Source organism: Numida meleagris, chromosome 12 (assembly GCF_002078875.1).
Source record: "Numida meleagris isolate 19003 breed g44 Domestic line chromosome 12, NumMel1.0, whole genome shotgun sequence".
In the NCBI taxonomy this organism is placed as follows: domain Eukaryota; kingdom Metazoa; phylum Chordata; class Aves; order Galliformes; family Numididae; genus Numida; species Numida meleagris.
The window spans coordinates 16,392,057-16,417,144 of record NC_034420.1 but is presented as its reverse complement, the minus strand read 5'-3'; the positions used below and the strand labels follow the sequence as shown (position 1 = coordinate 16,417,144).

At 45.2% G+C, this 25,088-nt stretch overlaps 1 protein-coding gene and 1 long non-coding RNA gene across 3 annotated transcripts in view; both read right to left on the bottom strand.

Moving 5' to 3' along the window:
- The window catches only part of LOC110405405, a 12,563-nt gene extending 12,313 nt beyond the window's left edge, over window positions 1–250 (bottom strand). The window contains exon 1 of the long non-coding RNA XR_002442862.1: window positions 33–250. This is a non-coding gene — a long non-coding RNA (uncharacterized LOC110405405). The remainder of the gene's footprint in view (window positions 1–32) is intronic.
- The window catches only part of LOC110405403 (solute carrier family 22 member 4-like), a 41,647-nt gene continuing 19,755 nt past the window's right edge, over window positions 3,197–25,088 (bottom strand). Inside the window, exons 2-11 of one of the 2 annotated variants that reach the window (XM_021410669.1) lie at window positions 24,717–24,999; window positions 17,084–17,187; window positions 16,252–16,406; window positions 14,780–14,951; window positions 13,654–13,780; window positions 10,305–10,405; window positions 8,832–9,046; window positions 7,497–7,679; window positions 6,963–7,098; window positions 3,197–5,711 (exon numbers count right to left, since the gene is read on the bottom strand). In XM_021410669.1, the coding sequence (XP_021266344.1) occupies window positions 5,624–5,711; window positions 6,963–7,098; window positions 7,497–7,679; window positions 8,832–9,046; window positions 10,305–10,405; window positions 13,654–13,780; window positions 14,780–14,951; window positions 16,252–16,406; window positions 17,084–17,187; window positions 24,717–24,999 (1,564 nt within the window). In that variant the 3' untranslated portion in view covers window positions 3,197–5,623. Of the gene's footprint in view, window positions 5,712–6,962; window positions 7,099–7,496; window positions 7,680–8,831; window positions 9,047–10,304; window positions 10,406–13,653; window positions 13,781–14,779; window positions 14,952–16,251; window positions 16,407–17,083; window positions 17,188–24,716 lie in introns of both variants that reach the window. The other variant, XM_021410670.1, reaches the window with a different exon arrangement.

The following is a 25,088-nucleotide window of genomic DNA, read 5'->3' as shown; positions in this document are numbered from 1 at the left end:
CCCCCTCTCCCCCATCCCCTTTCCCCGCTTACCTGCCCCCCGCTGCGGGCTGCGTGTGCCGCCTGCCCCGGCCCCGCCGCGGGGACATCGCCAGCTCTTTCCCTTTCGCTTTCCCTTTCCCTCTCCGCTGCGGAGGAGGAGCGCCCCGGCCCCACCCGCACAGGGGCTGCGGGGGGAGCTCGGCCCCCGACCCACGAGGAGCGGTGAGAAGCCGAGGGCACCGTGCCCGCCCCCCGCGCTTCGGGGCGCTGCTCACCTGGGCGCTGCGTAGGGCAGACGAACGAGATGGAGAGAAGGACCGGCAGCGTTAGAGGTCGAAGATGTACGGTGCGAATGGGGCAGAGTAACTCCCCCTACGGATGTAGACGCTCATCCCTATAACCCCCTGTGGCTCAGAAGAAAGCTGTTTGCTTCTCTCCCCTCTCAGAAACGTTTATTTCTACAAACAAGTTTAAGAATTGAGGTAACAGCCCAGAGCAGACACTGACGGAGGCAGCAGAGATTTCATATTCTTAAATAGTTGGGTTTTTTTTTTTCTGGTTTGTTTTTACAGTTTTTGCTTGTTTGTTTGAGATGGAGCAGAACGCACAGGGCAGGGCCCAGGGCTGCAGCAGGTGAAGATGCACAGTGAGTGAAGAGCTGGCCCAGCCAGGCACTGCCCAGCTGATGTGCACCTGGGGGTGGGCAGAACAGCTGCTGTTCAGATGCACACAACCACCCCTACCTCAAATGGATCCCATATACCAATGGCATCGGGCTGTTAAACAATGAAACGCTGCAGACATCCAAGAGAAAGGTGATCCATCAAGCTAGATTTAACCAGCTGGATGCTATTTAATTAAGGGAAGAAGGCTGGTACTTGCCAAGATACGACCTAGCTCTCCTGTTTCATAGGGCTTCAGGAGCAAGGTCCATGTTCTACAGGTGGAAAAACTGAGCCACGGGAAATGAGCTGTTACTTAAATACCAGTTTTACACCCTGCTTTGGCACAGGATTTACAAGCAGCAGTTGATCCTGCAGCCAAGCAGCCCATTGGCAGCCCTGGTGAGTCCCAGGTGCCCCGTTATCTCACCTTGCTGCTTGCCAGAGCTTGTGGTTGGGAGGAAATTAAATAGGAATTAAATAGGAGTGGCTGAGGTTTTTGAAGATCATTTGTGGATCCTGGTACAGCCCCAGAGGAGCTACAGACAGACACTGCTAAGGAGTAAGGACACACCCCTACTTGTGGCTTGGAACACAGCAACAAAGAGAAGTTAATCATTGTAATGTCTGCAGGACTATAAAAACAAAGCAGCTGTGTTATACAAACAGCACATCAAAAGACGATGCAACAAACCACGAGAATACTTCATTTTAACAGGAATTCCAGATATGATTTTATTCAGAATTTTTACAAACAACGAGCATTTTTTTCTATAAAAAAAAAAAAACAAACAGGGGTAAGAGTCAATTTAGTTAAGAGTATTTACATTCTCAGAAGAAATTTCCATACGTCTCTATTTACAAGGCTGTGGCCGTTACCAGCAGGTTGAAGCACCCAAAGGCACATGGAAGCATCACGTTCTGCTGCCTAAGCTGATTCTGTGCTTTAAGAAGAGGCTTTACAAGTTCAGGTCCTAATCTACCAATACCGAAAAACAAATCTAGTCACAGAGGCAGTCCCCACCACTTCCTCAGGTGCTCGTTGTGCTCACGGCCCCCAGGGAGCTGATAAATGAAGCCCCGTGGTGAGGCCATGAAACACAAGCAGCTGTAAACAGAGGTGGGGATAACTCATGTTCATCTCCAGTTGCACCAGAACAGCAATACAGTATCATCATCTCGCCAAAGGAAAGTCCCCTGGAAGAGCAACATTTTTACAACATACTTAAGTGCATAGAGAAAATTAATGCTGAAGTGATGCTTCTCCTCGGCCTGACTGGCAGCAGCCATCCCAGGCTGCCTGCTTCCAAAAGCCAGAACATGAAACGATGTTCTTGTGAGCACTATGTCCAGAGTCAGGAGAGTCAGATCAGAAAACCACACACTGCTGCGTGTGAACATCAATCCGAAGAAACTGTGGCACTTTTTGAGCTAATGATATTCCCACTTGCAAGCAAAGGAACCAAAGTCACGGGGCTGTGCAACTCTCCCCAGGAGATGAGAGGAATCAAAGAGCTGGGAATGAAGGGAACCCAGTTCCCAAGCCAAGACCTTAATGCCGTTTTCCTCACTGGAGATCCTGCAGTGCACAGCAGGTAGCGTTCCCTGACCAGAAAACTCCATGGATGTAATGCAGGTGAAGGGCATCACAGCCCTCCAGCATTTCCCAGGTTACAGTTCACCTGAATGCACAGCTCTATATAACCCTCCTCTGCAGCGACAGCACTTGTGGTTTTACCACAGTTCCTCTTCCATAGCTAAATTCTGCCCGGTCCCCCTGACAAAGCATCACTCCTCACTTCTTTGAGGGAAGCAGGAGTGCTCTCAGAAGAACAAGGCCTTCCACAAGGGGCAGCAGAACAGACCCACGCTGCAAAGCAGCACATTCATTAAACTGCAGTCTGACACTAGCACTAATAGCCACTGTTTGTTATGGAAGGGACACTCTGTGGTACCCGTCCAGGACTCCACCTTGGGGCTCAGCTTAGGACCATGCTTCCTTCACCCACCACGCGCTGTGACTCATTTCACTACCTGGCTCCTGGAGTTCTAAGGGCGGCCCATTTACAGCAAGGCCTCAGAAACCAGGTCCCAGCTCTGCTTCACCTCCCTGCAACACAAAGCGACGCACCAAGAACAGGCCTATAAAATAAAACTGCCATACACTCCCTGGAAGTAAGGCACGTGTGAGAAGGCTGCAGTCGGCAAGCAGCATCCAAAACTAAGGTAAAGTGCAGCACAGTGGTATTCCAGAGGCATCCATAGCCCGTTTGGAGCAGGAGATCTGCCCTGCTGCCAGCACTGATGTCACCCTTACAGTTGGGTCAGTCCCTTCATCCGCATCCTGCCTGCCCAGATCAAAACCCCTGCCCGGTGATGCTATTAAAACATCCCCTGGGGTTCTTCTGGAAATACTTGGCAGCTGGATTCTGACCTCACACCAAAACAAGTTCCCTGCTGCAGAGATAAGCTCGAGGATCAGGGTAGGAGAGGAAAGTAAACACAGTAAGACAGGACGCTATATTAAATAGATTGCTTCTGACTCACTTCTTGATTTTAAGATTAACGAGGAAGAAAATATAATCTTGTGACACAGAGACTACCATTGTAGTAGTATTAGTCACGACCAGGAAATTCCCCAATTTGACTGCATTACGAAAACGAAAACAAGCACTTAATACACATTAGAATAATCAAGAACAAAAGCCTCGCTGTCGAGGCACATGAAGGTGCACAACCTGTGTAAGCCAGCAGATTAAAGATACCAGCTAAATGAGACATGGAAGGGGCCTCAGCAGGAATTTCCATGACAGATCACGTTTCAGGCAGGCACGTATCTTACATTGCAGGATATTTTCTGAAACAGTTTACAGGAAAAATTCATGGGACAGGGTTGTTTACGCTGGCAAATTCACGACGAGGAAGTTGCAGCTGAATGTTTTGCCTCAAATTCCTGCGGTGAGGTTTCTTCTGCAGCACACAAAAAAAAAAAAGCTGCTCCCAGATGTTCCAGTTCCTATCAGCCTAACAGAGATACAGCATACAAAGAAAACTATTTGTGCTGCCTTTCAGAGCATCTTCTTACAATTGCAATGAGTATTCTGGAAAAGGTGGGGAACTTGAGAAATAGAATCGTGACTTTTGGGCGAGGGGATGCTCCCATCACCACAGCCTGCCTGCTTTCATGCACTCTCCTGACATTCACTTGCTCACATGGAAGCCATTACATGATGTGCAGCGAAGTTTGCACAATTCAGATTCTCAGCTTATGCTCCATTTCCAAATCACACAGTGCATTTTAAAGCCACCGGCCAAGGGCCCATCTATTAAATATTGGTGACATGGAACCTGCTGAAGCTTTGGGATTTCTCTCCCCAGAGGAGCTGACAGTGACAACAGCGAGTTCCCCTGCATCACTCTGGGCCTGCTACCACCAGCTAGCTCCCTGCTGCACCCAGCAGTTAGAGCACTGAGCACGTAGGTGAGAAGATGCAGGGAAAGCAGTGAAACCTTACAGCTTAAGAAAGCCTGGTTAGCAAGGACGGGGTACAGAGCTCTGGTTAGCAAAAGCCTTGGACCAGCTGATGCTGCACACTGGCACGGAGCAGCACAATGCCCCAGGGCCAGCAAGGCCCTACCAGCCCCAAACTGAGCAATTCAGGATCTGCTCAATCAGCCTCTCCAGGACAGGACAACACACAGACAAGTGCCACGGGATGAATGCTTTCACCACGCACATCTGTCACACTAGAACGCAGTGCAAGTTTAGAATGGCACAAATGAGACCACGGGTATGCACATATTTAAATAAACACAGGTAATGCCAAGGGTGCTGCTGTGACCCAAGGAACGGTCTCTCAGCAGATTTTCACAACTGTTTTTAAAAAAAAAATCACGTTGACACAATTCACCTTAACAATTCACAGGAGTGAAGTGAAATACCAGACCTTGCGGTGCTGGTGCAGTTGGCAGCTGAGAATCAAGAACCAGTGGTCAGAAATACATTGTAAATGTTGACCTCAGGAATTCTCACCACGAAGTCAACACAGTGGCATGGATTACTGGTAGTTTGTGCGTGTGTATGTGTGTACGTGTGCAGAAAGGACAGAACTGAGACAGAAGAATCGCTTCCTCCATCCACATTGCACAGACTATGATTTAAAAGCCCACACAATTCAGAAAGAAAATTTTCAGCACTCACCGAAAGGGAAGAAGCTCACACTACCACCACCCTCTCCACGCACAGATGAAACCTTCTGCATCATCTGAAATAAATACAGCCTCAAAGTGGGCCATGTTCCAGTGTCAGATGTAAACAACGTCATCGGAAAGCTGCAGCTGAAATCCAGCACTGGATTCGAGGACTTTGTCAGCAAACCCTCAGTGCTGTATTTTGTGCAAGACCATCCTTCAGCCTACGCTGAATCAGAGCATATCAAGTTAGAATTCATCCTCAAAATATCTTTCTTTGCGTCTTTCTGAATCTGCTAACAAACTCAGCACGTGCAAAGTCACTTGAGTAAGATCACAGAGGCGTGTTTCCATAACCTTCACTACAATAAATAAGTTTCCTGTCCAAAGACAGAAGTAAAGACATCAAAAGTAATTAGCAGCTTTTTCTAGCGTTTTTAAGTTCTTGATGGGCACTAGCTCTGAAGAAGACTCTCTGTGGAGTCCAGGTGCTCTGCCAGCCCTTGAACTCACTTTCAAGTATTGTTCAGCTCAACTATACACTTACTTCCAAAGGTCTGATCAGATACTGTTCCATGGCACTAATGCATTAAAACAACTGGCTGAAAAATCAGGGAAGGCTACACAGTATTCATGGTCATATAAAAAGCGAATATACGGAACACAGTGTTTAAATTAATAAATAAGGTTAAAATTGCAGGAAAAAGTGTCGCCACTAGCCCTTTCTAGAATGAGCATAAGGAGAAAAGTCCATTTAACTTTCACTCCACCAGGAAGTAGGCAGTTTCATTAAAGAGCTGTGCTCTTAAAAATCTCTGGGTTTTCTTCTTCGTCCTTGGAATTCCTTTTGGCACTAGATGCAGGCCTGTATTCAAGTCTGGATAAACAAAAAGAGAAAATGCCTTACAACATAAGAGCAAACAGAGAAAAAAAGAGACTGATATTCTGAACCCTATTTGACATTACAGACTCTAACTTCAATATTCTGTTGACTTCACTTGGACAGGTCCTTTTCTAACAGTGGGTAAGTGCTTAATGTATCACCTTCGCTCAGAGCCATGGCAGAAGGCTGAAACTCTCAATGCTTTTTCAGGTCAGCTGAAATAAACTGGAAGAATTCAGCAGCACTTGCACCACTTGAAGAACTTAGAAAGGTAAATTACTTCGTGACAGTTTGATATTGCAGAATCATTTAAATCCTACAGACGAAAAATAAAGCCCATTTAACTGAAAAATATAAAAAAAAATCCCACTTTCAGCCAGAATTGTTACCTCACCACTGTGGGCTAAAAATATTTTTGTCATTTGTTATTAAATCCATAAAATGTCACTATACCTTTAAAAGCAAATATATAAAGCAAAGTCTGTCCTTCCTATCTCTCTCCTGCCAGTATCCCTCCACTGCAACACTCGAGTCATGGGAGCTGTCTCACGTCTCCGTGATCCCAACAAGATCTGCAACTGCACACACAAATCTGACTCCTCGTGTTCGCTCCCCATGCTGCGTGCACCACGTACAGGCACCTTAGAGAGGCACCCCAGCAGGCTGATGTCACAGAAAGTGTCTTCCCCCACCCCCTGCCTTTCCCCAGAACAGCACCCTGTAGATATTTCCTTGTTTACGTGCAAGTGCTGGAGGTGGTCCTGCCTAAAAGCCTTCTTTAGCTGATTTTGCATCCCCTTTCTTCCACATCAACCCTGCCCACCAGTCCCTCACAAGGCTGCTGCTAGCTGTCCCAAGCAGGTTTCAAGCTCTCCTTATCAGGTCAGCCATCCCACCAGCAAAGATACTTTGCCCCTCTTAGTGCGGCGGATCCCACCTCTCCCCAGAACAATGTCCTGTAGACAATTCTTTGCAACTCTTTGGTCACTGTTATAATTCTTAGAATTCCTTTAAAAGTACAGCCAACTTTTAACCAGCAGCTTCTGCGGTACACAGGTATATTGGCCCTTACTTACATGTGCTGTAACTTCAGTAGTCTCTATAGAACTAGCCTTTCCTACTGCCAGCACACTTCAGAGCAAATCAAGTACTTTAGCAAGGCTCTACAAATGGGGACATATGCAGAGGCATGCACTTAAATTGATAGATAAAACAGATGTATAAAAATCAGAAGGCAATACTTACCCTTTTACCAGCAGCATTTGCTCAATAGTGTCAGGAAGAGGCATACCATAGCTTTCTGGCAGAAAGAGAGTCAGAATTCCTGATAGCACAGTCAGGCTCCCCATCAGGATGTAAGGCAGGAATCTATCGTAGGCACCTAGCAGAAGGCAACAAAAGCTAGCATCAGTTCCAAGTCACTGACAACGTTTGTACTTTAGAACAGCTGTTAGTTAAAACAAAAAACCCTCAACCCAGCATTCAAAGCAGCTGGTGTCCCCTGTCCTCCACGGTGTCACAATGGATTCCAGACCACAGTGCGGACACAAGCACCGCAGTGCTGGGCAGCTGACAGACTTCATGGGCACACCCACGATGCCTGTGAAGATGGGAACTGTTCAAGAATGAGGGCAAGTGAGCAGAACTGATTTTATTTCCGTTTATTTCACACCCTGCAACCAGGTCTTGCTCTGTGATACAGTTCTGCCCTAAGCCTTGCAAGGCAGCGCTGAAGCAATGCTTTCCAGCCACCAGCATCCACCCAGCACGTTCACTTACCAAGATAAGCAAAGTAAGGCGAGAGGATGCTGCCAAGCCTGGAGGCCATGGAACTTGCTCCAACTCCCATGTTTCTCACTACCGTTGGGTAGAGCTCAGCCGTGTAAACATAAACCATTGAAAAGGCAGATGTGATCCCAAACTTCCCTAACATCACCAGGAGAATAGACAGGGCACGAACATCTGGAATCAAAATGCAAGAAGAACTTCAATAAAACTCTTGGCAGTTCATGGTATTTAGTAAACTTACTGTGATTGCATAACTCCTGTGTAATTAATTGCATTACCTGGTGTCTATTTTTCCCACACATGCATCCATGTATGGGCAACTTCCTTCTTTTAAGCTAAGACTCAACATTTCCACTTTCCTTCTTGAGCAGGTTAAAAAAAAAAAATCAGTACAACAGAGCAATAACTTCAAAAGTTCTCTCAAGATTCTAGGGGGAAGATCTTTGTTATTGCAAGCAATGCCATATATTCCTTTCTAATAAATTGAGCAAAGTTAAGCATTTCAATAAGATATTTTTGCTCTGCTACTCTGGTTTCTCCTTAACATTCCTAGCCACCAGTTAATTTCACAGTGCTGAGCTGACTTTAACCAGGACAGCTGGATTTGAAAAATCACAACAGATCATATCAGTTTCCAACTAACTCAAAAAAAAATGACTCATGCATTACCTGTGTAAAATGAACTCACTCTGATTTGTTTATTCTTTGATTTGTAAAGTTCTAAGCAACAAGACTACTCTCCCATCATATTTGACCTCTTCATTAGATAAGAGCTTATAACCCTTGATCTAACCACCCCGAAGATGCATACTGTTAGATACCCAATAAGTGTTAATTTGCCCTCCTCAAATTTGCCAAGCATTATTGTAACTATTAACTTTAACGCAGTACAAACATCTTTGCTTATCAAAAACGCTTCCACATTAACTTTCAAACAAGCCCTAAAGAGACAGTCACCGGCAGTCCTTTAGGAAGCAAGTTCTGCAGCCTCCTGCAAAAGTCTGCAGTCCTGGTTAGTCTAGTCCTGGTTTTACACTTGGAGTTCACCAGAGCACCTTGCCAAAGATCGTGTTAGGGCAACACTGGACTACGGTACTGATCCAAACAGATCACAAAACCAAAGACCTATCCTTAAAAATACATCTGAATTGGTCTATTTTGTGAGCTCCCCGTGCAGGAGCACTGAGAACCAAGGAAGAAGGGCAAAACTAGGGAACACACGTCTATATTTAGTCCCTTCAGGATACTTTTCCTCCACATCTGCCCAATGCACAGCACTGGACTTCACCTATCGTACGTGTTTGAGATCAACTAATGATTCCATACGTGAAGGCACCAGCTGAATGAAGAGAAGAACACAGCCTCCCAAGAATAACGCGGCAGCCATTGAGTACCGGCGGGGGAGATTTCGGAGCAGCAGCCAGGAGATAACGTAGGCTGGAACTTCAATCACTGCTGAGAGGAAGCAGTTCGCATAAACGTCTCCGTGCAAGTTGGGTGTGTCAAGAGAAAGTCCAAAATAACCAACGGAGATTATCATCCTGAAAGAAGAACACGATCCGTCAGATTGCTCTTCAGAATTTTCTGGGCCGTTACCCTCCCTGCTGCATGAACTCAGACAAAAGGAGTATGGCATCCTGGCAGATCCAAACAACCTGTGATTTTCTCTGCCGTGCCCAAAGTTGGCAGGATACCATTCGAGTTGTATTTGCATGGCTCTGTGCCTGGGTTAACAGGATGGAGTTTAGTGGCTGGGAACGGTGCCATCTTAACTGTGTCACTGCCAGACTGGTGCATGTGACCAGGGGAAACACACACACGTGTCTTCGGAGATAAAATCTATGTTGTTTGGGAGACACTGGGAAAAGGAGGTTACACTTCACTAGCAAGCAGCATGTGGTAAGTAAGGATACAGGCTCAGGATGCGTCCAGGTGCAAGTTCAGCACAGAGCACTCAGCACTTCCCTTCCCACTGCATTTACGTTATAGCAGAACCAAGAGCAAAATCACTGCACAGCATTAAGAGTATCGTTGCCCAAAATTTAGTTCTCTTTTCTTCTCACTTCACATGAGAACAACCTTCGTGGTTCAATTGCTTAAAATAAGTTGCCTAAGATAACCGAGGGTAATCCCCCTGCTGATGTGTATGATGTGCCAGTAAAAGTTATTCTTTCCAAAAGCAGCCATTATGCTGTATTTTCCGTGATGCTGTACAACACGGGGCTTTGGGGAGTTATTTTTGTATTACACAAACAAACAAATCTACTTGTTCTTGCTGGAGCTCACTTTTAGTGGCAGTTTGCCTTAGCTTATCGCACTGGCAAACCGCGATGCAATTACACCTTTTGTAGAGAATTTCAATTCATAACTCAGAATATGCCACAGGCATATATATATATATAAAATGTTGCTGTGAATCAACATAGGATCCTTTATATTTTGGGAAATTATTTAAATTACATTAGGCAACGGACAAACAAGGTAAAAACAGTTTAAAACTAGCCCAAAGCCACTGAACACTTCTACAGGATTTGCAAGAGCACTTAAGATATGCAACAAACTTCCACAATGTTGACTCTTTTCTCTCATTGCAAAACTTCATTTACTATGTGGTAAGGAGCCCTTCAGCATACATTACAAGAACTTACATAAACAGAATGATGTCACTTCAGGCCACTGTTTTTTTGAGCTAACCAGTTTTGCCCATACCTCTTTAGAATACTTCAGGGTTCAAAGAGCAGTTCCTTATCGTTTTATTGCTTTTGTGCCTACATATTCCCAAACCACACTCCTGCTTACCACAGAATCACTGACATAATTGTGATAGTTAGGATATTTCGTGTCCTCACGAGATCCAAAATGGTGTATGTCTGTTGCCTCTGGGAACTCGAATCTTGCAGCTGGAAACAAGCAAACAAAAAGCATGGAACATCAGCATCCCGCCAGCTGAACTGCTGTGAAAATAAGCCCACTGGCTTGACTTACACACCAGTATTCTGAGTACACCTGGAACCATTTTAGTTCACTGCAAAGCTGAAACAGGTGCCTTGCTTCTAACCAAACATGTATATAGGCACAAGAGACAAGTATCTGTAAAAATGGTTGCTCCTTCTTAACGTCGCTTAACATTTGAGCTGAAGTTAGTAAGCATTTTCTTTGCCTTAGGCTCCATAAAAGAAGCTTCTAATTTCAACTTTTATGCTTGACTTATACAGCAACAGCTTTAATTTACAAATGTAAAGACCAAATGCCTTTTGTGTGCACTGCGTATGCTATGGTGGGTGAAAATGATTACAGACAAAGTAAGATTGTCACTCCAAGACAGTACACTCACATTCTCTACTTTGTACTAGTTCAACTTGCAACACTTTTTCCCCTAGAACATCAGACTGGTTCAGTGGAAGAAGCTGGATGCATTCCAGCACACCAGTGAAGAGATAAAAGCAACCATTCGTTAAACTCAGTTCCTCATCAGCCTCTCCTCCATCTCAGCTAGGGGATATTTTGCAACTTAGTTGTTGGAGACTGATACAAAGCCCTCAAGTCTCATCCCTCAACTCAAGACATGTATTTTCTCCTCTGTATCTCACAAGCATGAAGTTTATGCAGCCAGGTGAATATTATTTCTGAGCAATATTTCACTCTGAAGACCTGGAAGATAAAGCAGTGTTCTACTGCTCATGCACTCCAAAATCCAGTGCATTTGCCTTCATAAATCTTAATTTTCTCTTAAAGCAAACAGTTCTTTACATGTGATAGCTTTCACACTGCCTGAACATAAGCCACTCCCAGCACAAGCTGCAGTCAGCTCCTCAGCTCACAGCCCTTTCTCTTAAATCACATGATCTTTCCTCTGTGCTTTCCAGTTCTGCCACTCTTTGTTCCCAAGAAACCAACAAACAGGATACAGAAAAAAGAAAAAAAAAAAAGAAAACCCAAACAAACCACAAAAGAAAACCAGGAACAATGCAAAATTTATATCACTGATGAGAAAAAAGGGCCTTGCCTTCTAGCAGCTGTGCATGCAGATAATACAGTCCCTCAGTAGAACAGGACAGATCAAGAAGCTATGACATGGGCAGGGAAGGAAAAGTGATCTGGAATTAAACCTGTCATCCAAACCTGTTTGTTCCCCTCACAACAGACAATTAAGCCAACCAGGCCCTACCGGTGCCCCATGGACCGTCTGCGATCAGTCACCTGCTGGATCCAAACTGGTTTTGAGATCTCCAAGTCTAAATATTTCAGAGGAATACTCTTTGGACAGGAGCCCCACGGGCTCCTCCATTCCAGCTGCACGGCGCCTCAGGGCCAGCCTGTTTCTGAGAATCTTGCTGCAGCATAAACATGTTTCCTAGAACCCCAGGGGAAGATGCCAGCCTTCTTCAGAACGCAGACAAAAGAGGAGGATAAACGGAGTGCTGATGAAGAAAGGCTTTGTGCAAGTTATTTTGTCACAACTTATAAAAAAAGAAAAAAGATGGCTGGGAGTTCTGCAGTTACACAATCACCTGTTAATCTATTTCCTTTGTCTTTGAGTGGTAAGCTGTGTTTCTGGAAGTTGATGTGCTATGATTTAATCTCTGTGAGCAGAAATAAGCCCTCCAGCCTGCACCAGTCCCCCTTTGTCCACTGCTCCCTGGGGAAATGCTCCTGCGTTCTGCTGCTTCATAATCCAGCCCCACTCAGATCTGTGTTTCTTTCTAAGAACAGAAGATGGAGGCATTCCAGGGATGATGATCGTAACGGAATGTTGGAGCCAGAGCTCATTTTCTGTTCTCTTGCTGGCACTGGGCGAACTTTCATGCTTAAAGCACAAGAAGGAAGAGAAAAGAAAAAAAAAAAACCACACCAAGAACAAAAAAAGGGTTGTTCCAATGAAAGTCCGGTTCGAAAGCCATCATTAGAAGGTCCAGGTTTTTCTGGCATTCTCAGTCTATTCCAGCAAGACCAGGAGTCTATCCTACCACCTAGAATTTAGCATAGATAAGTAGGTTTGTCGGCACCTCAGCTATCTGCAAGCCAAATGAAGCCTTTTCAACCTCAATAGCAACACATCCGAGTTCAATGGCTAAGCATTTGGCTCAGTCTGTGAGACCTGAGAGGCTTTGTAAATCAAGTGAATATACAAGGATAGGAACAATCCATTTTCTTATCAACAACTAGACAATGTCTAGTGTCAATGGGAATGCAGCTGAGCATCTGTGCCCAGACAGACTCTACAGATCTGCCCAGACAGGTGCCCATTCCCCCGGATTATGCAAACGATTTATCTGTCTGACATGTGAATAAATGAATGTAGATCTCATTCTACAGCTTAAGGACACCAACTGCTCAAAGATACCTGAAGGAAACATGAACAATTCCAAAGAAATGGATGGGGAAGAAAAAAAAAAAAAAGATACTGCTAACTACTCCAGCTCAAGGAGGCTCAAGTTTTGATCTCCTCTACATGGAGCAGAAATTGAACTAGAAGAGCATTGTTTCCAGTGCCACCAGCTAGGATTAGTTTCCTATTAGAATAGACAAGAATAAAATCTGTCCAGAACATAAGTATCATCTATACCCAACCACTAGGAATCAGATATTTCTGTCCAAAAAAAGATCAGAAGCTGGAGGAAAAACAAAGAGTAAGAGACCAGGAGACTATGAATTCCCTGTCAGGTGCTAAGGCATACACTCCTCAGTGCAATGTGACCAGGTCTCAGATGCCTGCAAGCCCTGAAGAAGGCATTTGTCAGCTGTCTGGACTAAGAAGATCTACTGTATTCAGAGTCACTGGGATAAACTAGACTTCCTGCTGATTCGCTGGCTTCATTTAGGATGCATTCAGATCACAAAGCAACAGGCAAACCAAATTAATTACATTCCCTTCCAAAAATGTGGTTTAAATAAAAAATAAAGCTGTTAACCATATTAAAAAAAAAAAAAGATGTTTTCATTAGAATGTTGCATGGGATCAGGACAGCAAGGGCTTTTCAAATCTTAACGAACAGTGAAAGGGTATTCTGCTTTAAGGCTTTTTGGGCAAAGGGTGAAATTTAACCACTTCAGAAGTACATAACAGTGCAGGCAAAACTGGAGATTAATTGCTTCCCATAGACACTAACAGGCACAGCAACCAACTTGATTGCTAAGTGAATCTTACCTCACTAGGGTCAAAGATTACATCTGGGGCTGTAACACCATTAATTTTTGCAGCCTTTCGGATGATGTCTTCTGCTTCTTGAAACCGTCCCTGAGAGATCAGCCATCGTGGAGATTCTGGAATGAACCTGTAAGAAAGATTCAGCATAATGTGCCAACGTTTCCAAAAAATGTGCTGCTGCAGACACCAACACATATTGTTCCAGGCACAAAGAGCTTACAGCTTGACACACCTTGCAGAAATTAAAGCTAAGAAATCAGATTTACAAGAGCTGACTTGTAGGCTGAAGAACAGACTAAAACGCATCCATGTATTTTAAAAGTACAAAAGAGCTGAGGAATGATTGAGGGAAAAAGAAAACAACTTTCAAAGTATGGGAAAAATGGTTTAATTAAAGAAATTCAGAAATGTGAATGCACAAGCAGCATTCTGTACATGAAGAGGCATCTGCTTAGCGACTACGACACAAAATCATTACTCAGCCTGCCTGTATGTGACAGTGTTTACAGAAAGTGAAATCTGCGTGGGTCTTTGGGCTTCATTGATAGAAGCCAGATGGAAACACGTACGTTTGTTTTATGTGTAAGTGAGGAAACACCACCACCATGTGGACGACTTGAACTCTACAAGTCACATCACTGGAAAGTAGCATTTCATTAACTATGGAAGGAAATACTGAGGTCGTACAGGCGTGCAAGTACTGCTCCACAGCTACGGCTTGTCAGACCTACGTCACCACGTCACTTCCCAAAATAGCTGTTTTTTAATTCTGCCTTTAGTTTATGCCTTAGCTAACACCTAGCAGGTTCTATTAGGTGCAGAAGGATGAGGGTTTTTTTTTGTTTTTTTTTCTTTACCCACATTTCCTTTCCCTGTACAATCACTTAATTTTCCAGAACCCTCAAGGAAAATAAAGACTAACTTCTTCAGGCATGAGTCAGACACAGATCACTCACAAAGCTGCAGACTTGTGGCTAAAGGACTGGGAACAGCAAAGGACACAACGCCTGCTCTTTTCCTGCCCACTCCTGAGTTTCAGTGCTAAAGCCTGGCTGACACCTGGATCTTAGAAATCCGTTGACAAGACCTTCTAATGACTAAAGTCTTCTAATTTCGTTATACTCACCACCAGAGCGGGATGAAGAGCAGCCCAGGTAAAGTAAGTGCCAGCAGCAGCATCCGCCAGTCTCTGATGAAATAAGCAAACAGTGGCAGCAACATGTAGCCAAATGCATAGAAGATGCAAACGCCCAGCGTGCAGAATAGCAGACGAATGGATTTGCCAAGAATTTCTGTGCCTGTTTAAAACAAGAGTGAAGATTATTATTTTAACATAATAGCAACCAAAGAGCTTACGCAAATGCCTTCAATAACTGGCTTTGAGACATAATACATGGGGCAGTACAGAACGCAGCCATGCAATACTGGAGGCACCACAGATCTGCTTCACGTGATGATCTTGCATCAGCCCAGTAATTATAAGCATGAAAGGAAACAAATCAGACCATATAGTATTTCTGTACCTAAAAGTAGCTAACTCTTCTGTATTTCTAAGTTCTTAGGATCTACCGTACCTGGGGAGTCAAACCATCAGATATACTAGGACTTAACTTCAGCTCAATCTCCTTTGGGTCCTCTGCAGCTTATGGAGAGACCAACTTCTTTAAAGGGTAATTCAGAGATGCCTAAATTAGGCCCTGACCTGTAAAGCCTTCTGGAATTCTCTATTTCTCTATTAGTTGAAACACTTGAATCCTCTGGTGTTCATCTGTGGACTTCAGTCACAGAAAATAACAAGGTCTGGGCTACTTGCAGTAGAATTAAATGCACTAACAGGGGTCAGAGTTTTCCTTCAAAAACACCTTCGGACCCAAAAATCAAGAGATGCTGAAAGAGATCATCGTCCTCATCACTGCAGGATTCCACGATGACAGACACTGCAGCTGAATGCCTGCACTGACATGAGCTAAACACGGTTTTCACAGCTGCTCTGGCCTTCTCTGCTCCAGCAGGAACCTTTTGCCAACACGTGGTACTTTGTACAGTGATTGCTATTATTTGCAGTGACTTCAAAACAAATTTTTTTTTTGTGCTGAGATCTCAGACTCATTAGGTAATTCATAGTCCCATCTGATCAAACACGGTCTTAGTTATGTTGAAGTGTACAGAACAAGAATCTGTTCTGTACAATTATGCCTTTTCATTTTTACTATGGGACGTTTCAAGGAAACAACACTTTTTTTTTCTTCTACAAGTCTGTACATCAAATACCCAGCTAGGTCCCATGAGAGACAACATAAATCCTTGAACAATGGCATCTTACACACAGCTTATCTCTCCAACTAGAAGTTGGATTTTATTTTGAGTATATAGTTTCTGTGGGTCAGTTGTCTTTTTTTTGGCCTTCTTAGCATGGTAGGCCATTGAATTAATTCAGACTGCACTTCTACCAACTGGAAACTTCCAAAGAGAACATGAGTCATCCACGGGTGGTGAGGACAAACTCTTAACAGTGTTCTTTGTCAAAACAAACCAGCCCTAAGCAGGGAAGCGCACAGGACAACAGACAGCATTCTGCACCCAGCAGGACTTCCATACCGAGAACAAACGCTGCCACGTAGTTTGAAATCTGTCCCATGCCAACCAGCAAAAAGAACACCGAAAACATCTCCCAGCTGGTAGAGAAGACCTGAATGAAGCTGAAGATGGTCTGCATTGCCAGAGTTGAGAAGAGCACGTTCTTCCTGCCAAATCTTCCATGGAGTAGATGAAAGAAAAAAGAAAAGAACAGCATGAATTAAATCTTCAGAAAGAAATTACTCATACATATACTTAGGGAGACATAAGACATCTGCAAGAAGCAAAGACTCAGGAAACAGCATATGCACAACTACTCTAAATACAGTAAGAGATCCACTGGACACGAGAAAATAATATTCCAAGGGTCATAAGTCAAGTCACCTTCTGGTGTGTGCTGAAACATCACTCCTTCCTTTCTGACAGAATGAGCAGGGAGACAACTCACTGTCAGCAAAATTGTTTAAAATGTTAAAGTAACAATAGATGCTCCACCTCTAAACAGCAAACAGCTCACTACACAGATCAGTACGTTAAAAAAGAGCATTGCAAGGAAAGCTTCTGACAGAAGTGAAGTGTCGCTTTCTTACACCTTCTGTCTTAGAAACAATTTGCTACAGAAATGATTTCTCTGAAAAAATAAACTGGTAAATGCAACACCTACCAGTAAGCCCTGTGACACCCTGGTCCAAGTTATGATATTTGCTCTATGTGCTTTATGTACATTCAGATTGGACAGTCACAGAATTAGGACACGTTAGTGGTCACAGAAAGACACTTATACCAAACTTCACATGTGAAAACTGCTTGCAAAACACATGAAAGACCAGTGGTTCTGGTGCATATACTTTACTTGTCTGAGAGCTGTCCCGATATGAACGATCCAAGCAGCACGCCCACAAAAAACAGGGAGGTACTCATGGGCCCCTTCCAGTCGTTGTCACACACGAGATTCCACTGCAAGGAGAAAGAACGTGAAAGGCTTTAAATCAACTGCAGTTCCCCTCCCTCCTTCTAAGCACCTTGGCTGAGCCCAAGGGAAACGTGCTCTCTGGACGAAGCTTCCACAAAAGAAATGAGTAACCAACTTAAGGCACAGATGTAGCTTGACAAAAATAACAGCGACCGATGCTGCTCAGCAGGGGCCAAATGTCACCAGCTCCAACTCCTCTTCAGATCACCCATCTGAGGCCACACCACCACCACCCTGGGTGTAGATCCCTGCGTTCTTCTTTACACATTTGATGGTTGACACTTATGGTTCTCCCCCTACACACATGCAAGCAAAGGTCACTCCCAGTTCCATTGTACACTTGATTCAGCTCGCTTTTAAAAGGCCCTGCAACCCTCCAGCAGCTGCAATCCTGCTGGGTTTGCAAGGCATCAGTACAAATCTCAATTATTATTTTCCTGCGTATGGTGAAGCCTTCCATTATAAACTCATATTTCTAATTTAAGAGAAATCAAACTGCATAGAGAGAAGTGCCTCCCCTTTTATTACATTTTAATATGGTTTTGAGAGAGACCGGAGACCTCACTGCTCGCCAGGGACCTAACTGCAAAGCGTGGGTCTGCACCAGGGCAGCAGATCTCAGTTATCCAGGGAAGCATCAGTTACAATCTTCAGAACACAAACTGAAATACGCAGCAAGCAAAACACGATTTTCGAAATGAAAATCGACATTGGCAAAAATAGGAAGAAAAAGAAAAGACACCTATTAAACAAAGACTGCAGCAGTTTGCAACCCTCTCACCTGCTTCAGTTTGATTTTTTGGAAATAGCAGTCATGTTAGTTTATCTCTACCAACAGCTGCTATTGAAAGGGTCTTAACTTTGTGTCGGTTATAGAGAAAAAAAAAAAAGTGTGTAAATACCAGTAAGTACCAGAAGAAAGGACAGAGCAGCAGGGGCACCCCTCAGATGCCCCTCGTCCTCCCTCGCTGCTGGGCCCTGCCTGCAGCTGCTGCCCCTCGGGTCCTGCTCGCCCCGCAGGGTGCTGAGCTCAGGAGAGGAATTTGGAGGCCACCAGCACTTCTGACACAAGGCCAGGCTCTGCTGACTGCTGTCCTCCAGACAGCTCCCGCAGGGCCCCACGTGATGTTTTAGTGATGGAAACTTTGGGAGTTTTCAGTTTGCACTAAAAAGGCTGAAATGAAAATATTGACGCTGATCCCAGTAACTCCTTCCTTTCAACCCCAAGGAACGCACAGTTCAGTATTGTGGGTTCTACTCAGTTGTTTTTAAACTGGTTCTGGAGCAGGGGACGGCTCTCAGAAACAGGATTTCAATTTTGGGTGGCCCTGTGCAAAGCCAAGGGGTAGACGTGATGATCCTTTTGGATCCCTTCCAATCATGACATTCCATGATTATTAATATAATGTAGATTAAAAGCTGTATTTTAACATGCTTATGATTAAATCTGTATTTATCTGACAAACACTGCATTACGGATCAAAGAACATTTGAGCAGTTCTCTGATGACCGCTCACACAGCCAACGCCAGCCAAGGAGCTCTGGCAAAGCTGACTTAGTGCCTTGGAAATACTCAGTGAATGATCACCACCAAATTCATACAGACCAGAGGTTCCTGTGGTTATTGTATGCCTTCAGGTGACGGTGAATCAAACACCATTCCCAGCAGCAATCCTGCACTGACGCAGACTCACCTACTCCAAGAATCCTTTGCACCAGCCACTGGGAGCAGACACAAAGCTCAGCAATTTGTGGAGCATCGTCACTGAGCCCTTATTGCCCACTGATCACTGTGCTTGTGAACTGGCCGGTCATGGTTATGAAATGTGTTACACTGCCATGGCAGGTGGAAACACACCGGTCCTTCATGTGCTGCTCTGATTACCATCTTGTTTTTCTGTTCACTCTACTTACACAATCACAGCAGCTGTTATGACCAAGAGCACTTGAACCAGGCACTGAAGAGAACTTCAGTGTTGAGTTTCCAAGAGAAAACTACTGTGGTTGTGCAATACCACTTATTTATAGCAAAAAAAACTCCACGGGTACAACTATCTGAACAGACAGATTTTCAGGTCTGTTACCTCTCACCCCAATCAGTAAATGAATGAAGTCCTCGGCTTTTTAATGAGTCACCAGACAGGTCTACACTGTTCACCTTGATGGCTGCACTGGTCTTCCAGAACCATTCTGCAGCAGTTCCCTTCCGTGAACTGAACGTTGCCCACAAAAAAGTCACTGAAGCATCAGAGTTGGAAGGCCAGCGAGTATCCCAAGTGCGGTTACTGATTGATTCCTGCTGCTGGCATGGCTGTTTGGACACAGCATGCTGTGACCCACTGCTATTTTCATTTCCTGGTATCCCTTGAGTAAGCAAAGCCTTTGTCCCAGTGGCTCAGATAAGGCTCACCTCAGCAAGGTGCGGTGGCTCCGAACAGGAGAAGAACACATTTCAGCCTTATTCCAAAGAGCAGCTACTGACCCTGCAAAGCGTCAGCTCCTCCACAGTGCTACCCAACGCTCGTGCTGTGGCACAGAGCATTCTCACAATATTATTTTAACTTTGGAAAAGGATATCCTCTGTTGCAGTTTAAGCATATCTTCTTCCTCAAACAGAGTGCAGTACTTTGACTGGGCTGTAAATACTTCCCGCAGAGCTCATCAGGCCAGGGCGATGTCTTCACGAGCAGCCTCACACCTGCAGCAACGGGCACGTACACGCTGGGAGCCACGGCAATCTCACACGTGTCTCCACAATCACAATGAAATTCAGACTCTGAGATGAAATATCCGAATTCTGCAGAAAACCGTGCAGCCATGACAATAAATGTATCCGACTAAAGCTGCAAGAAAGTTTGGGCCACAAGTGCAGCTGATGACATTGCCGCATCCTACGTAAAAACAGTACTTCTTCCAAGCCCCCTATGCACTTCAAAACCACCCAGAGGTAACGGTTACCTATTGTTTCTGTCTATTGGCTCTGCACCCACTGTGCCTGCAGAACATCACCTGCCTTGGAAGGAGAGCTGGCACTTCATGAGTTCCTGACATGAAACCCTGCAGTGCTCCTGCCCAGGCACTGAACCCTTATCCTGTCCAACTTTCACTGGGATTTTGCCACCGCTTCCAAGGACATATAACAGGAACTAACAAAACTAACTGCTAATAACAAGTTGCCGATCGTATTTAAGCATAAAGGCTGCCCAATATTTGGTGACATACCATAACACAGCAACTGCAAGTCTGAATATCGGGAAACTCCACAAATCGTCCAAAGTCCTCACAATTACAGCGTCAGAGCAAACAAATACACACTGCCACCAAATGCCTTTGGAAAGTTATAGAAACGATCACAAGGTCAACAACAGAACTTAGGATCACACTGGTGCAAAACAAACAAAAAAAACCCCCATGTTTCTCAGTTCATGTTCCACTGCAGGTGCAGCTGTGCTTCCCCAGTACCAGTAACCAGAGCCCTACACAAAGAACTAAGACAAATACCAAAAACTTCGAGAGCTGTGCACAGTTATGTTTGCACATATGAAAGTAGAAGTGGGATAGGCCCATGTGCTAATATTTGCTTTTTTAAAAAAAATCAACATTTTAGCAAGAATTTTTGAAGTGAATCCAGCATGACACACTCTCTCCTCCCAATTGCTTCTCTCTGTAAACCAAGGCAGGTTCTTAAAGGCCATTGTCCCAGTCTCACAATGGAGTAATTACAGCCATCGATTCAGAATCTGGTCCTGTTCATACCCATGTGAATATTCTCCATTTAGCTGAGAGTGATGAGGATTATTAAACTTTTCCTCTGAAAATACATTTGGATATTCAAAATATTTAGTGGTTTTAGATGTTCTATCACAGCTTTTAATCTACAAATGGAAGCCTGCATCTAGAAAACATACATTATGCTCTATTTCTCCCCTTGTAGTTGTTTTAAACTACCACAGAAGTTAAACTTGCATAGAACATAGAGGAAAACACCAAACATTTCATAATTTCCATGAAGAAACTTAACTCTCCCAAACATCCCATTTCTGAGATGGCTGGAAAAAAAAGGAAACAGGGCAACGACGCCACAAACTGAGATAAAGAAGTGGATTATCAGTCTGAAGTTAAAGACATTCTACCAGGAACACTACTCCATCATTTATTGCCCATGGCGCCTCTAAATGACCACTGCCTCAATTTTAATGATATCAACAAAAGGTCACTCTTCAAAAATCTTAACTCTGTTTCACACTGCACAGCTGAACAGCCCTGCCATAAGCGTTTCATATAACACACCACGAAAACCACTGCATTTTTAAAGCATTTCACTACAGCTGCTATTCAGATTCACTTATGAGCTGGAAACGAGACATTTCTCCTTCAGACAAGACTATTAATACTCACATTTTGCACTGACAAATCAGTTAAAGCCTCAGTTAGTACTTACCTATGACACATTCATAGCTGGGGCAGCTCCTGAGATGGAGAAACTGTTGATATTAACCTCAGTCAGAAAAATACACAGTAATTACCCTGCAGCAACAAAGAGGATGTGCAGTTTGTAACAGAAGAAATAATGGAAATCCGGGTGCGACTTCCTGCGTAGGAGGAGACCGTGTGGATGTGAACAGCGGGCCCAGCAGAGCCAAACCTGGCTCACCTGGCTTTCATTCAGGCCTCTGCTGCTGGTTCTCTTACCAGGGATGCTTGTGGAAATTAAAACATCTATCATAAGCCTGCTTTTACAAAACAACACAGCCCTGCTTGTCTCCAACAAATAGAGAACATCAACCTTTAGTTACACAGAGATGGTACGGGGCCTGTTTGAGTCACTCCAGGTGTCACCGCTGCCTGGCAGTCTGGCATCACTTACTCTCAAGGGTCTGCCAGCATGGCAGGACTTGAATCCCTCTGTGTAATGGAAAACTCAGGGCTGTCATACGTGCATGGAAACTTTCCCTCTCTGTGTGTTCATAAAGGATCCAGAGCCTCAGCACCACACCAGGCCTCAGTGTGCTGCAATAACTGCATGATGAGCATCCTTCCTCTGCAAAAACAGAGGAACCGACACATGTTAAGACTACAACAGGCACAAAACACGCAGCTCTGGAGCACAAAGGGATGCCTGCACTGAGCTGATTTCAAATCAATGAACTGCACAACACGTTTGTAAAACTGAAGACAAACGCATACACAAAACTCCTCATCTATTTAAGCATCAGTATATAAGAAACACTCCCGTACTTGAGTACATAAGAATTCTCCCAAACTAGAATGCTTTCATCATCCAACACATCCTCATGATGTGCATCTTCTAGACTACTAATGCTCAAAGTCACTGCTCAGTTCAATCCCAGGCCACTCGGTATAGCCCCACAGCAGACCCCAGGCATTCACAGGCAGGACTGGGAGAGGAAGTTGGCTTTTCCCCTTAATTACCCCAGATAACATTTCTTCCAGCACTACACATGAACTTTTATGACTACATTTTTTTTTTTTTAATGGGACTTAGGGAGGAAGGGTTACTCTGACTAAAGAAAAGCTTTTCTTACGTCTCACGATACGGTGCATCCAAAAGTAAAGGACTAAAAGGGATTTTGCTCCGGAGGAACCGGTTCAATACGGCAGACAGGCTAACCACGTTGCGCTGTGGGTCTGCTGGAAAAAAAAGGAAGTCTCCCTTCAAATGAGAGAGAACTGAATGTGTTAAGTCTTCTCTGCTAAGCAAAAACAGACAGGAGGGCTTTCTCCGGAGTCAGGAGATTTGTGCAGAAACCTTTCTTAAAAAATGCCCCATCCCCCTCCCCGTGTCAGCTCCAGAAATCTGGGACAAAGGTCCTCATGATTATTCAACAAGTTCAAGATATGCAACCAAACACAGCATTAGTCAATCATGAAAGGGGCAACACCAAGCCAGCAAATTAAACAAGCTGAACAGAGAAAACCTGAAAGTATGCGAAAGGCCACAGTTCTTGCAAAACTGGCTCAGAAGCATTAATATTAAAGAGAAAAAAAATACTGCCTCAGCGCACAAAGTCTGAGCAGCCAAACACTACCTCTCACAGACACAAAACTTCTGCCAAAGTGTGCAGAGCTGCTGCAGAGTCGTAGCAGAACGTCAGCAGCTCCTGCTCCTTAGAGATCTTGGAGCTTCTGGAAGATGTTCTGACAGTTTGGACACCATAACTTGCACTGAGCCAAAGCCCAAGGAAGAAGCTGGGAGAAAAACGTGCCAACAAATCATGCTTTGGTTAGGACAACCATTGTACTGGGGCACTCGGAACAAAACCAGCACATTCACCTGCAAACTGCCAAAGTCCAGAGGATGCCAGCCAGGATCTAGAAATTATTCAAAGCTGTTTTACTCTTTGTGAAGAGAGCAGTTGTTTAAGAAACAGGTGAGGCAGCACCTTGTGGCAGCTACCCAAGCCCTAAGGACTGTGCACATTCAGGGGAAGTTTTCACAATTCACGTTTTGCCATGCCCACGCTTCCCTGGGCTAACAGGGCATCTCTCCCATGCTCTCTTCCTCACTCTGGTCCTTCACCTGAGGAGGATTTCAGTGCCCAGAGCAACGAGCAGGCACTGCACATTCGAACATCCATCTCTCTTTGGCAGAGCAAAGAACAAAGGCCGCTGGGCAGAAAACACTGCTACAGTTCTGCAAAGATTGCTCGCATGTACAAACAGGAAACTGGACAGCACAAACGGTTAACAAGCCTCCTGAAAAGCCCTATCTGCAGTTTGAAATCCGAGTATTTCCTTGTGTCTTAAGGCAGCCAGTGCCTGTGGGTCTGTGCAGCTTGCACCTGACACAAGGACAACCAGCACAGCCTCAGCCTTGCTGGCTGCCTGGGCCGGAGGCTCTGCTGGCAGGACACAGCCGAGCTGAGAGGGGACAGCAGGTGTCGGGCTGGTGTGCAGCAAATTTGGGGTCTTCTGCTGCACAGCACAGAATGAGACTCCCCTGCTGCGTCCAACTGCTGCACCTGCAGGATGACTTCTGCCACCTTTATTTTATTAAGAAAAAAACCCAAACCCTATTGATGTACGAGTTCAAAGGGATGTCCTTGAACCACCAACAATAAAGCCAGCCGAGCCCACTGCTCCTGGGCCAAGCCTCGCTCCCCAAGGTCCTCCTGCAGATAGCAGCTGACACCGATTCAGCAGTTACTGTATACAGGCCACACAAGCCGAGACACTGCAGCTGGAGACTGTTTTTGCAAGTGGAAGTAAACAGAAGAGATTAGTTTAGATCTCAAAGTAAACGTAGCTCGCCAGATTTAAAAGCAGGAGCGTTCCCAGGGCCACTGAAAACGGCCCAAGACAGCAGTGACACGAGACCCACGCGCTCTCCCTTGGCAACACAGCGAGGATGCGTGCAACCTGCCGGCAGCTCCTGCCGGACACACGGGTTCTGCAAGAGGCTCAGGTTGGCACTGCGCTGGAACAAACCAAACGAGCACGGCCACGCGCGGTGCGGGACAGGCTCGGTTCAAAGCCCCGCTGCTCCCCTCACCTCGGTGACGATGGTGGAGAGGTACACGTCGCGGCTGTACTCCCAGCCGTCCAGGCACGGCTCCTGCTCCAGCTCCGCCAGCTGCACGTCGGAGCCGGGCCGCAGCCCCAGCGCCGAGAGGTTGGCGAGCACGGCCAGGCGGTAGCGCCGGCAGCGGCTCGGTTCCGTGTGTCCGCCGCGCAGCTCCAGCGGGATGCTGGCGTTCCGCCACTCCTCGCTCAGGTTGGCTGCGGGCGGCACAGCGCAGCGGTGCTCGGGGGTACCGGCAAGAAACACGGCCGACATCCCATTGAAGCCGTTGGGGATGATGCTGGCGCTGAGCAGGAAGAAGACGAGGCGCTGGAAGCGGCCCCACTCGCCCAGGAACGCGGT